This window comes from Scyliorhinus torazame, chromosome 4 (assembly GCF_047496885.1).
Source record: "Scyliorhinus torazame isolate Kashiwa2021f chromosome 4, sScyTor2.1, whole genome shotgun sequence".
Lineage (NCBI taxonomy): Eukaryota > Metazoa > Chordata > Chondrichthyes > Carcharhiniformes > Scyliorhinidae > Scyliorhinus > Scyliorhinus torazame.
The window spans coordinates 327,758,025-327,770,887 of record NC_092710.1 but is presented as its reverse complement, the minus strand read 5'-3'; the positions used below and the strand labels follow the sequence as shown (position 1 = coordinate 327,770,887).

Below are 12,863 nucleotides of genomic sequence, written 5' to 3'. Positions count from 1 at the left end.
ATTGGATAAACATATGGGTGATAATGGCATAGTGTAGGTTAGATGGCTTTTGTTTCGGTGCAACATCGTGGGCCGAAGGGCCTGTACTGCGCTGTATCGTTCTATGTTCTATGTTCTAAACAGTAACAGCACAGAGAGGACCATTCAGCCCATTGTGTCTGTGCTGGCTCCCTGACAGGACAATTGACATAGTGCCCTCCTCCGCCTTCTTACTGAACCCTGCACATTCTTCCTTTTTAGATAATGATCCAATTCCCACTTGAATGCCTCAATTGAACCTGCCTCCAGCACAGTCCTCAGACACTGTATTCCAAATCCTAATTACCCGCTTTGTGAAAATCTTTTTCCTCATGTCGCCTTTGCTTCATTTCGTAATCACTTTAAATCTGTGCTCTCTTGTTCTCGATCCTTCCTCCAGTGGTAACGATTTCTCACTCTCTGCTTTGACCAGACCCCACATGATTGAAAATACCTATATCAATTCATCTTTCAACCTTCTCTTTGACATGGAAAACAGTCCCAACTTCTCCAATCTATCGAGATTACTGAAGTTTCTCATCCCTGGGCCGTCCTCATGAATCTTTTTTTGCACTCTCTCTAATGCTGTCATATTCTTCCTGAAGTGCTGTGACCAGAACTGGAATTACTCTGGTTTAGACCAAACACGTGTTTTATAAAAGTTTAGTCATAGAATCATAGAGATATACAGAAAGAGGCCCTTTGGCTGATCACGTCCATGGCGACCATTAAGCACCTCACTATTCTAATCCCATTGGTCATAGCCTTGAATGCATTTTTTTTCTTAAAATTTAATGTGCCCAATTATTCTTTTTCTCTGTTAAGGGGCAATTTAGCGTGACCAATCCACCTACCCTGTACATTTTTGGGTTGTGAGAATGAGGCCAATGCAGACAGGGGGAGAATGTGCAAACTCCACATGGACAGTAACCCTGCGCCGGGATCGAACATGGGTCCTGGACCCATGAGGCAGTGTAGCCTTGTATGCTGTGGCATTTTATGAGCTCATCTAAATACTTCTTTGAAGTTGTGAAGGTTCCCGCCTCGACCACCATTTCAGGCGTCAATTCCCGATTATAACCACCCTCGAGGCATAAATCTATGCCCCCTGGTTATTGACCCCTACACTACGGGTAAAAGTACCTTCCTGTACATTCTATTTATGTCCCTGGACCCCTTAAGCCTTTTCTGCTCCAGAGACCCCAGCCTTTCCAGTCTCTCTCGATAGCTGAAGCAATCCAGCCCAGGCAACATCCTGGTGAATCTCCTCTGCACCTCCTCCAGTGCAGTCACTTCATTTCTATATTGTGGTGACCAGGATTGTACACAGTACTCCAGCTGGGACCTAAGCAGCATTTTATACAGCTCCAGCATAATCTCCCTGCTCTTATATTCAGTGCCTCACTTAATAAAGGCAAGAATCCCATAGGCCTTCTTAACCACCTTACCTTAAATTCTATCTGCCATTCTTCTGCCCATGTAACCAGCCCATCTATATCGCCCTGTAATCTAAGGCCTTGCTCCCCACTATTTACTGCACCACCAAATTTTGTGTCATCTGCAAACTTACTTATCATATCTCCTACATTCACATCCAAATTATTAATGTGTACTACAAATATCAAAGGACCCAGCACCGATCCCTGCGGAACACCGCAGGACCCAAGCTTACAGACAGTCACAAAAACAACCTTCAACTATCACCATCTGCCTCCTACCACAAAGCCAGCTTTGGGTCCAGTTTGCCAAATGGCCCTGGATCCCATGGGCACTTACCTTCTTTATCAGCCTCCCATGTAGGAACTTATCAAAGCCTTACTTGAAATGAAATGAAATGAAATGAACTTACAAGATCAACAGGATCTTGACCAATTGGGCCAGTGGGCTGATGAATGGCAGATGGAGTTTAATTTGGATAAATGTAAGGTGATGCATTTTGGTAGATCAAGTCAGGACAGGACCTATTCAATTAATGGTAGGGAGTTGGGGAGTTGGGGAAAGTTACAGAACAAAGAGATCTAGAGGTACAGGTTCATAGCTCCTTGAAGGTGGAGTGGCAGGTGGACAGGGTGGTGAAGAAGGCATTCGGCATGCTAGGTTTTATCATTCAGAATATTGAGTACAGGAGTTGGGACATCTTGTTGAAATTGTACAAGATATTGATAAGACCACACATGGAAAACTGGGTTCAGTTCTGGTCACCCAATAATAGGAAGGTTATTGTTAAACTACAAACAGTGCAGAAGATATTTACGAGGATGCTACCAGGACTTACTGGCCTGAACTATAAGGAGAGGCTGGATAGGCTGGAACAATTTTTCCCTGGAGCGTAGGAGGCTTTGGGGTGATCTGATAGAGGTTTATAAAATAATGAGGGGCGTAGATAAGGTAGATAGTCAACATCTTTTCCCAAATGTAGAGGAGTCTAGAACTAGAGGGCATAGGTTTAAGGTAAGAGGGCTATGGAGAGAGAGCGGGTAAATGGAGTTGAAATCAGCCATGATTGAATGGTGGAGTGGGCTCGATGGGTCGAATGGCCTTACTTCCACTCCTATGTCTTATGGTCTTATGGTCTTAAATACAAAAGAGACCAGAGAGGAAATTTCTTCACACAGAGGGTGGTGAGCTGCCAGAGGCAGTGGTAGAGGCGGGTAAAATTTTTTTCCTTTAAAACAGTTAGATAGTTACATGGGCAGGGTGGGAAAAGGGGGATATGGGCCAAATGCGGGCAAGTGGGACTAGCTTAGTGATAGAAACTGGGCGGCATGGACAAGCTGGGTCAAAGTGTCTGAAACATGTATGACTCCATGACTATTACTAAAATCCATCTAGACTACATTAACTGCACCACCCTCATCGACACACCTAGTCATCTCCTCAAAAAATTCAATCAAGTTTGTAAAACCCAATTTCCCTTTGACAAAACCATGCTGACTATCCTTGATTAATCCTTGCCGCTCCAAGTGGAGATTAATTCTGTCCCTCAGAATTGTTTCCAGTAGTTTTCTTGCCACTGACGTTAGACTCACTGGCCTGTAATTTCCTGGTTTGTCCCTACTCCCCTTCTTGAATAATGGCAACACAGTCGCCGTCCTCCTGTCCTCTGGCACCTCTCCTGTGGCCAGAGAAAATTTGAAAATTGCGGTCAAGCGAAAGCAATCTCCTCCCTTGCCACCCACAGCAACCTGGCAAACATCATGGAGCAGGATTCTCCAATAATGGGGGGATGTCCCCATGCCGGCGTGAAAACCGGCGCCAACCATTCCGGCGCCAACGGCCCCCGAAAGTGAGGAGTGGTTGGCGCCGGTTTTGCCGGCGCTGAAGGGCCGGTGCAAGTTTGCGCATGCGTGGAACGGCCGATGTATTTCCGCGCTTGAGCAGAACGGCCAGCGTATTTCCGCGCATGTGCAGAACGGCCGGCGTATTTCCACGCATGCGCAGAAATGCCGGCGTATTTCCACGCATGCGCAGAACGGCCAGCGTATTTCCACGCATGCGCAGAACGGCCGGCGTATTTCCGCGCATGTGCAGAACGGCCAGCTTCTTTCCACCCATGCGCAGAATGGCCGGCGTATTTCCACGCATGCGCAGAATGGCCAGCGTATTTCCACGCATGCGCAGAACGGCCGGCGTATTTCCACGCATGCGCAGAACGGCCGGCGTATTTCCACGCATGCGCAGAACGGCCGGCGTATTTCCGCGCATGTGCAGGATTCCCTTCTCTGCGCTGGCCCCCGGGCAATATGGCGGAGCCCTACAGGGGCCCCTCGCGGAGGAAAGAAGGCCCCCATGGAACCAGCCTGCCCGCAGATCGGTATGCCCCGATCACGTGCCAGGCCACTGTGCGGGCCCCCCCTCCCCGGGGTCGGACCCCCCCCCCCCCAACCAGGACGTCCCCTGCACACTTAGCTGCCAGGTCCCGCCATGTGGGAGGTGAGTAATTCAACACAGCCCCAGTGAGGCTATCATTCTGCCGAGGCCCTCAGTCATGGCCGTCACCGACTGCACGACGTCTTGGACACCTTCACTAATGGTGCTGACATCATGCACCAGGCTCTCCACTGCGGTCACCACCCCAGCAGTGTTGGCCTCGTTGCCACTCATTGCCGGCTCCAACTTCTGCGCCTGTAGCCTCTGGGACTCCTCCAAACGGCTATGGATCTGCTGGAGTGACGCTGCCATCTCACTCTGAATGTCCCGACTGCAGCCTATCCTTTCCAATCTGTCCCACAGGCTCATCAGGCTGGGACCCAGCTGTGTCCCGGGATCCAGCAGCCCTCCGACTGATGTCTCGCCTGGGGGTTTTGCTTCCACCAGATGTGCATCAGCAGCTGTGTGGTGCTCACCAGATTGTGCCCCAGAAGCCTGACCACTAACATGCGGTGTGTGTCTCTGCGCTGGCAGAGGGTGGGGATGACGGCTGTGCCGCGACTATATTGGTGGCATCCTCGGAGCTCTCCTCATGGGGGTCTCGAGGATGCCGCCCGGGATGAGCTGGCGCCTTCGGCTAGAGGAGCTGTGGGATAATGGACATGTAGTCAGTGGGAGGGATGGGTCAGTCAGTAAGGCAACAACAACTCACGTTTGTCAGGTCCTCTGGCTGGAACCTGATGGTTCCTCACCTCTGCGGTTCTGACCGCCTCCACGTGGGTGACCAATCTGTCCTTGGCCACACCAGTCACCTGCAGGACACGCTCCTCAAAGGAGGGGAAGATTCTTAAGTCTGGCACCCCTCCGCCAGTCTGGGCCCTCTCCGGGCGATAGTGTGAGAGTTTTTCCTGAGGAGAAACAGAAAGGGCAGCGTTAGCCACACACATGGCTCACAGTGGTGAGAGGGGGTCGTGTGAAGGGAGGGTTGTGGGGTGTGATGTGTTGGGTGTTCTGGTTTACGTACGGTCATCAACACTTGAAATAGTGCAACACTATTTTATTGAATCATTAACTGTTTAAACTTACTTAGACTGTGGGTAAATACGATACTAGCTTTAACTAAAGACATTTGCCTTGTCCTAACCAGGTGATGCACTCAGCACATGGTGAATGTCTGTGTTGCAGGCTGTGAGCTCTGTGATCCTAGCTAGCTGCAACTCGAATGAGCGGGAACTCTGATGCCCCATGTCTTTATAGTGTGTGTGCTCTCACTGGTGATTGGCTGCGGTGTTGTGTGTGTTGATTGGTCCCACTGTGTGTCCATCAATGTGTGTCTGCACCATGATATACTGGTGTATGTAATGACAGGGTGTTGAAGGGGAAGGGGTGGAGGGAGGGTTGGGGGTCGTATGGGGAGTTGGGGGGTTGGATGCTCCCCTGAGGGAGGTGGGGGGAGTTGGCGTCTACTCACTCGCGCTGCCCAGTGTAGGTCATTGACCTTCTGTAGACCAGTGCTCCTGATCACACCCCCCGAGCTGACAGCTGCCGCCACCTCATCCCAGGCAGCACTGGCTGCCCTGTGGCTGATTCTCCAGGACCCTCGGGTGAACAGAACATCCCTCGTGGCCTCCACTGCGTCTAGGAGCCTCTCCGTGTCAGGTTCCCCGAACCTTGGGGCTGGTCTCCTCGGTGCCATTGTTGCGAGCTGGCTGTGGTAGGCTGAGCAAGTGCAGCCTAAGTGCTGCTTGACCTTATTATCGGGGGCTGGCGAACGCGGCAAATCAGCTGGCATTTGTGGTGAGAAGCCATTGAGACCTTGTTACTTGGACTAATTAACGTTGAATTGTGTTGCTGGCCTCGCTAGCCGAGCGCTGGGAAGATCGTGGCAATTCCCCCTCGCTACCACACTTAGAAATGTTTCTGGAGAATCACGTTCGAAGAATTTCTTTTAGCACTGGGAGCTGAACTCAGAGATCGGGCTGCCATGTTGAAAGGGTGCTCTGATCTCTAAGTGAGCTTGTGGGTCCCTGCATCCAAGGGCAATGCCACCCCCCCCCCCCCACACACATATATGGGCACTGCTCACACCCCCACGTGAGAACACCCCGCTATGAGGTCCCCGGGGGTCCCCCCTCTTCAAACACCCCGAAGCCCCCTTTCAGCATCCCTTCCCTTCTGAGACCCCCACCCATCACCCCTCCAACCTCCCAGAGGCCCCACCTTACCTGCCCTGCACACCCCTACCCTTGAAACTCTCACTCCACTCTCCTTTCATGGGCATAGGCCCCCTTGCCCTTGGCAGTGCCACCCTAGCCCCCTGCCAGATTGGCAGTGCCATCCAGGCACCTTAACAGTGCTAGGGTGTCAGTGCCAAAGTGCCAGCTGGGCAGTGCTAAGGTGCCCACTTTCCAGGGGGAGGGCCAGGGGGACGGGGGGGGGGGGGCACCTTGCACTTACCCTGACCACGCTGGAGTCTCCGATGGCCCAGCAGACCCTCCGGGTGCGGTCCTGCCTGGTCTTCATTTGTGTGGACCAGTGCTGAATGGCGCCCGGCTGTGGCCTCATTAGGGAGGCCGGTGGATCCTGCGTTGCTAGTGGATACCGGTTTAAAACTGGCTTCGGCGTGCGCCATTTGGTCCCGCGCCTGTGGGCGGGATTTGGACTCAGACGCCTCGCGGGACTTGGGTGAATCACACGCGGCGTGACGACTGTGGTGAAGCTCACGAGAGGGTTCTCCCGGCATTCTCCGGCCGCGCCGCGCCCGAGGGAGAGTGCAACGTGGCTGCTGGATCGTGCCCAAGATCTTGTGACTTCAGTTGTTAGGTTAACTTCTGATGCAGCTGCAATTACAGAGCAGGCTTGAAGGGCTGAATGGAGGGTTGTGCAAGGGATGGGGGAAAGGGGGAGGGCTGAGGGTATCAGGCGGAGGGGCAAGGAGGAGGATGAAGAAAATGAACAATAGAAGGCAGAGGGAAGACCAAGGGGAGGGAACCTGGAGTTTGATAAGGCTGCATGAGAAGCTCATAAACAATGGGGTCAAAGGGATACCACACAATTTACTGGCAGGCGATGCACAAAGATGCCAGAGGCTGTGGGTGGAGATCCATGTGGGGCATGGGCACCTCACAGGTGATGGGCTCGGGGGAGAGGGTGGTTGAATTGAGGAACAGACTTTCTCTTGAGGCTGCTAGACTTTTCCAACTGTGTTGTGAACATGCTGCACAGTCTGGTGAAGAGAGGTGGGCTGCAGAGAGTGATATGAGTCTGCTGGACTGGTATTTAAATATGGTGTCGGGAGGCACACAATGAGTGTGACCATGCTGGTCACATGCTGCTCTACATCCTGGCTACTTGTTCATTTGCATATTCCCCTAAAGTGATATCACAACTTTTCCACATCTCAGCAAAGTTACCCTGTCCCCTCACCTGGAACTTTTGACTCCCCATCAGCTGATCACCTAGTTAAATGCTGAAACAGTGTGTTTCTCTGTCTATAGTGTTATATTACCCTTTATGGTCATCTGTTGTGTTCTTTGTGTTTGTGTTTTCTTCCAGAATGATCTCATGTGTTGTTGACAAAAAATCCACCAATCAAAAGATTGAAACAAAACTAATTTATTACATAACTATTGATTAAATGAAGTTCACAAACTCTACTCAGCTACAGTTAATAATTAAGTAATATTGAATCTGTCTAGCAGTACTCAATAATCTAAATAGTCACTAACTGCACTATGATCTAACCTCGTGTTAACTCTGTCTAATCTAATCTTCTCCTAATTGCTGTCACTATGCTTTCTCCTTCAGCTACTCCTTACACTATGCCCAGAATTCCCTCAGGGTCTGACCTAAACACAGAGAAGTGGTGGCTCCCTCTAGTGTTTGGTGTCACTGAGATGTAATGATTAACCCTTCACTAACTTGTCTGTATACATATCATTACATACAGGTACCATTATTCCTGTCTCCTCCCCCTGGGGAGTTTTTGGATACTTGGAAAACGACAAAATACAACAGAAATTCAGAGTATTTGTTGAAATAGTTCCTGAAGTCATGAATCCACCTGAACCAAAAGATCCGACAGTTAAAATAGTAAAAGGACCTCCTGTTTGGTACTATACCAGGTGAGTTTAGTGACTGATATATTGTGATTGATGTTTCTTTCTGTCAGCTCTTGGATCAACATCACTCAACCTGGGCTGGAATTCTCCCATTTTGAGACTACGTGCTGGGGGTGTGCGGGAACGTGGAGTGTTTTCCGCTGCAGCGGCTTTCCGGAAAACACTCTGAATCTTCCCACCCATCCTCATTAATTATTCACCTGGTGTTTTACGCTGTTTTCAACAATGGGTAAGGCCTGGAAGGTGTGTAGTCCGCCATCGTGTTCGGGTGTCATATTGGAAAGATATCCAACAACAAAGAACAAAGAAAAGTACAGCACAGGAACAGGCCCTTCGGCCCTCCAAGCCTGCACTGACCATGCTGCCCGTCTAAACTAAAATTTTCTACACTTCCTGGGTCTGTATCCCTCTATTCCCATCCTATTCATGTATTTGTCAAGTTGCCCCTTAAATGTCACTATCATCCGTGCTTTCACCACCTCCTCCGGTAACGAGTTCCAGGCACCCACTACCCTCTGTGTAAAAAACGTACCTCGTACATCTCCTCTAAACCTTGCCCCTCGCACCTTAAACCCCCTAGTAACTGACCCCTCTACCTGGGAAAAAGTCTCTGACTATCCACTCTGTCTATGCCCCTCATATTTTGCAGACCTCTATCAGGTCGCCCCTCAACCTCCTTCGTTTCAGTGAGAACGAACCAAGTTTATTCAACCACTCCTCATAGCTAATGCCCTCCATACCAGGCAACATCCTGGTAAATCTCTTGTGCACCCTGTCTAAAGCCTCCACATCCTTCTGGTAGTGTGGTGACCAGAATTAAACTCTATATCCCACAATTGAGAAAAGGTGGACCTCCTGAAAATGAAGATCGATTTCCAGGAACATTGTGAGGCCGGAGGATGGACTCCCTCCAGGAGACCAAATCTGGAAGGTCCAAGTTCACATGCTCCCCTAACCCACTGCTGTGGTCTTCCAGAGTCCAGGGTTGTGGGCAGTATCCATCCTAAACTCTGTAGGCAGCGCTACGCATCCCGACCTTGGCACACGACATTGTAAAAAAATGTTTTCTCACACTGGCGTATATTCCCACAAGAATGACAGAGAATATATCCTGAGGGGGTCAGTTGTCCCTCTATATCCATTACCGGATGTGAATGATGTTTACCCCGGTCTCTCATTGATTTTTCCTTCCAGTCATGGTGGACACACCGAGGTCCCCCTGCTACCGCACACTCTTTAGAACTGTGCCATTAAGTCTGGATCTCTCCATCCTGTCTGCAAAATGCACCACCTCACATTTCTCTGTATTAAACTCTGTCACTTGTCTGTACCTTTGGCGAGCTTCACTATGATGTCACTACAGCTGTGGACTAACTGACTGGTGGAGGCGCCTCAATGGGCTGAATGGTCAATTTCTGTTCCTGTTGTCCTGACAACCAACTTCATTTCGAAATATGTTTTGTCAAAAGGAATAAAATTTAAATCCCTCTGTTCTTAATTCTGTTACAGGAATTTTGACAAGAAAGTTGATGAAAAACAAATTGAAGAACGTGTGATTCAATTACTGAAGGACTTGGAACAAGACAATCAACCCTTCAATCGGACATTTTTTGTCATTGGTATTTCCAACACACATGGGCAAATGGGAGTAGTATTTCAAAAGACAGGAGAATGAATGTTTTCTGGAAGGTTCTGTTACCTTTCTAAACATCGAACAGTGAGATGTGCTTAACTATTCTAAAACTGTTTAATCTTCTTTTGGATATAATCTGGAATACTGAACATAGTTTTAAGCTCCTCACCTCAATAAGGATATATTTACCTTTGAGGGAAGGCAATGTCTGTTCATCGGACAGATTATGTATATGTGTATATTGGGATTTTTCCAATAATTCCACCAATGTCCCATCTCCAAATCCCTGTGACCCTGTTTATAAATATTGCCCTCTACTGGCAGTTAGTAATTTTGACTCCCACACACACTGCAGGATTTATTCTAGATTCAAAATTATTCAGCCACATTAATATCAACAGTGAACATTTCTTCTTCATTCACACACACTTCCCATTGATTGTTTAGTTGGATGATTCAAAACAATGTTTCAGTTTGTCCCCACATCGTCCTGTGACTGGACAGATCTTGGTTCTCACCAGGGAATTGTTTTATTTCCCCAAATTAACTAAAAACAGAGACTCTTCAAGTCCGCTCCACCATTCAGTAAGATCATGGTTGATCTTCGACCTTAGCTCCACTTTCCTGCACTGTCCCTCGAGTGTGTAATCTGTCTAATAAACAGATAAAGCACCCCCGCTAAACTCGTTCATCCATCCTTAACTAAGGGGACCAAACATCACTACATCATATTCTACCTGTTATGTTCTTAACCACTCAATTAACCAACTAAATATGGAGCAAACACATGGGCCGGGTTGCTGTCTCCGCGCTGGCCCCCGGGAAATATGGCAGAGCCCTACAGGGGCCCGGCGTGGAGGAACATAGGCCCCCTCCCCCAGAATTAGCCCTCCGACTGATCGGTAGGCCCCGATGGCAGGCCTGGCCACCGTGGAAGACCCCCAGAGTCGGCTCCTCCCGTCCCCCCACCAGGACGGCCCTCGCAGCCAGAACTCCGAGTTCCCGCCGAGTAGGACCATATGTAACCCACGCCGGCGGGACTCGGCGGGCACTCGGCCAGGCCGAGGCGCAGAAAATCGGCGGGGTGGGCCGCTTTCAACGGCCCCCGACCGGCGCGGCGGCGACCCCGTGGGCGTGATTGCCGTCGATTCTCCGGTCGCCGAGAATCGGTGGCTCGGCGTCACAGCGGCGCAGCACGATTCTCATGCCCCCCCCCCCGGTGATTCTCCGACCCGATGCGGGATCGGAGAATCTCGGCCATGATGGTCCACCCACACGTAAACCATCCATGTGACTCCAGCCTTGACCTATTTCATTGTCCCTGAGTCCTGGCTGCTCTTTTTCCTTTAATATTGTTTTGAATTCTGTTTCCCCTCAATGTCTAAAATTCATTGCTGAAAACGTCACCACACTGAACAGACACAGGGCTAAACTCAATTGTACAGGGTGGTGGGCCCTCGATTGGGTAACGGGGATTAATCACTGCAGTAATTCGCTTTTTCTGTTATCTTGCTTTAAATGAATTGTGCGCAGACTGAGATTGAGATGGTCCGAGTGACAGATACAGTTCAGAATTTTCTATTTTCACACAGCGATGGAATATGTTCATATTTATCCATCATACTGATCAGAATGTTTAAAGTTGATGTGAAGAGTTAATTGAAATTGGGATTTGTTACAGAGCACAGAGTATTGAAGCTGTTCAATGTGAAATCATGGAGTGATCAGATGTGGGATTGTCCCTGGGCTCTCTCACTCGGAGTTAGTTCCAGATTGAATTATTTAACTATAAGGGAATGTTTAAATTGTAAAGAGATAGTGTGTTCACCATTTGTAAAACACTGAGATTTTCATCACATCATCTGGAAGAATTTCCTTCAATGTTTGAATAGTTCTGTCTCCTGTGCTCTGAAATATAATGGGAATGGACCATATAACAGACTGTGTGGAATAGGCACTGTACACTGTAGGAAGAACACAACACTCATTGCAGACACCTGCTGATGGCGACTCCCTGTGTGGGGAGTAAAGTATTCCCTTTTCCTGTCTTATTCCTGATAAAACACTGGACATTGTGTTGGGGACGATTAAAAAGGTTGTTTCTCAATCCAGTTTGTTCTGACTCAGACCAGTCCAGGTTCAGGAAACAGATGGGCCCAGGTCAGGAAAGTGAAGTGGGAGTTTTGTGACTCAGGTGTGAAGCAGCTTAAAACTGATCCTTAAACCGGAGCAAGAATCCCAATCTAAAATTAGAATCCAGAGACTGAAGATGGAATTAAGTTTCAATTCAGATCTCCTCAAACCCACACTGGGAGCTGACATTGGGAATATCGACAGACTGAATCTGTGATTGAGAAAATGATCGATTCAGATCTGACTCCTGTTAACAGGTGACCCATTCACAGGTTTCTCTTGTGGAGCAAATAAACCATCGTCTTCTAGTCTTTGTTTGTCTTTTGTTTTTCAAACTGCTGGGAATGTCTTCTCACTGTGAAATAAAGAGGGTGATGCATTCACACATTTGGTCTCGTGTTAGATTCTTCCTCAGAAATAAATATGGGTCACTGATCACATCACTAGTTTCATATTAGATAAACTCTCCACATTTCAGTGAAATGGTTCTGTTAAAATATTGAGGTGTAAAATTAAAGAATGAGAAAGAATGAAGAGACAGGGAGTAATTTATTGAGAGATGCAACACTTGGAGAGTGAGCTCCATATTGGTCAGGTGACAGCTCACATCCCCCGTGCAGCCTGACACTTCAATCTGTCAAACTCCACTCTGAACAGTCTTTCTAACTCTGTCAACGGGACAGCAATGAGACAAAACCAGGATAATGCCATTGATTGGGATTGCTGTCAGTCTTGTCAGGAGAGATCGAGGAATCTGAAACCATGGAACAATCTCAGATTGGCCATTTAAGGCCATTGAATACAGAGATACGGAGGAGTTTCTTTACTCCGAGTGCGGTGATGTTTGGAATTCTCTTGAAGATTGTCTCCTGGGAAACTGCGAGGCACATGATTGATCTCCACCACTGCTGCTTTAGACTGAAATCAAGTCATGGGTCTAATACATCATATCCTGTTGTGGTCATAATGATTAACAGTAATTTAAGATACGTACCCAGAAGGGTGCGTGCACAGCATATCAAAAGTAACATGTAGTCGCCATAGTCCCGATGACCATACGCTGCCTTCCCCTTTGGGGGGGAGAGCTG

General features: G+C 48.6%; 1 protein-coding gene across 1 annotated transcript in view; it reads left to right on the top strand.

The window, feature by feature from the left end:
* The window catches only part of LOC140411132 (uncharacterized), a 30,280-nt gene extending 18,120 nt beyond the window's left edge, over window positions 1–12,160 (top strand). Inside the window, exons 3-4 of the mRNA XM_072500192.1 lie at window positions 7,838–8,012; window positions 9,519–12,160. Coding sequence (XP_072356293.1) covers window positions 7,838–8,012; window positions 9,519–9,684 — 341 coding nt within the window. The 3' untranslated portion in view covers window positions 9,685–12,160. The remainder of the gene's footprint in view (window positions 1–7,837; window positions 8,013–9,518) is intronic.
* Window positions 12,161–12,863: the final 703 nt, after the last annotated feature.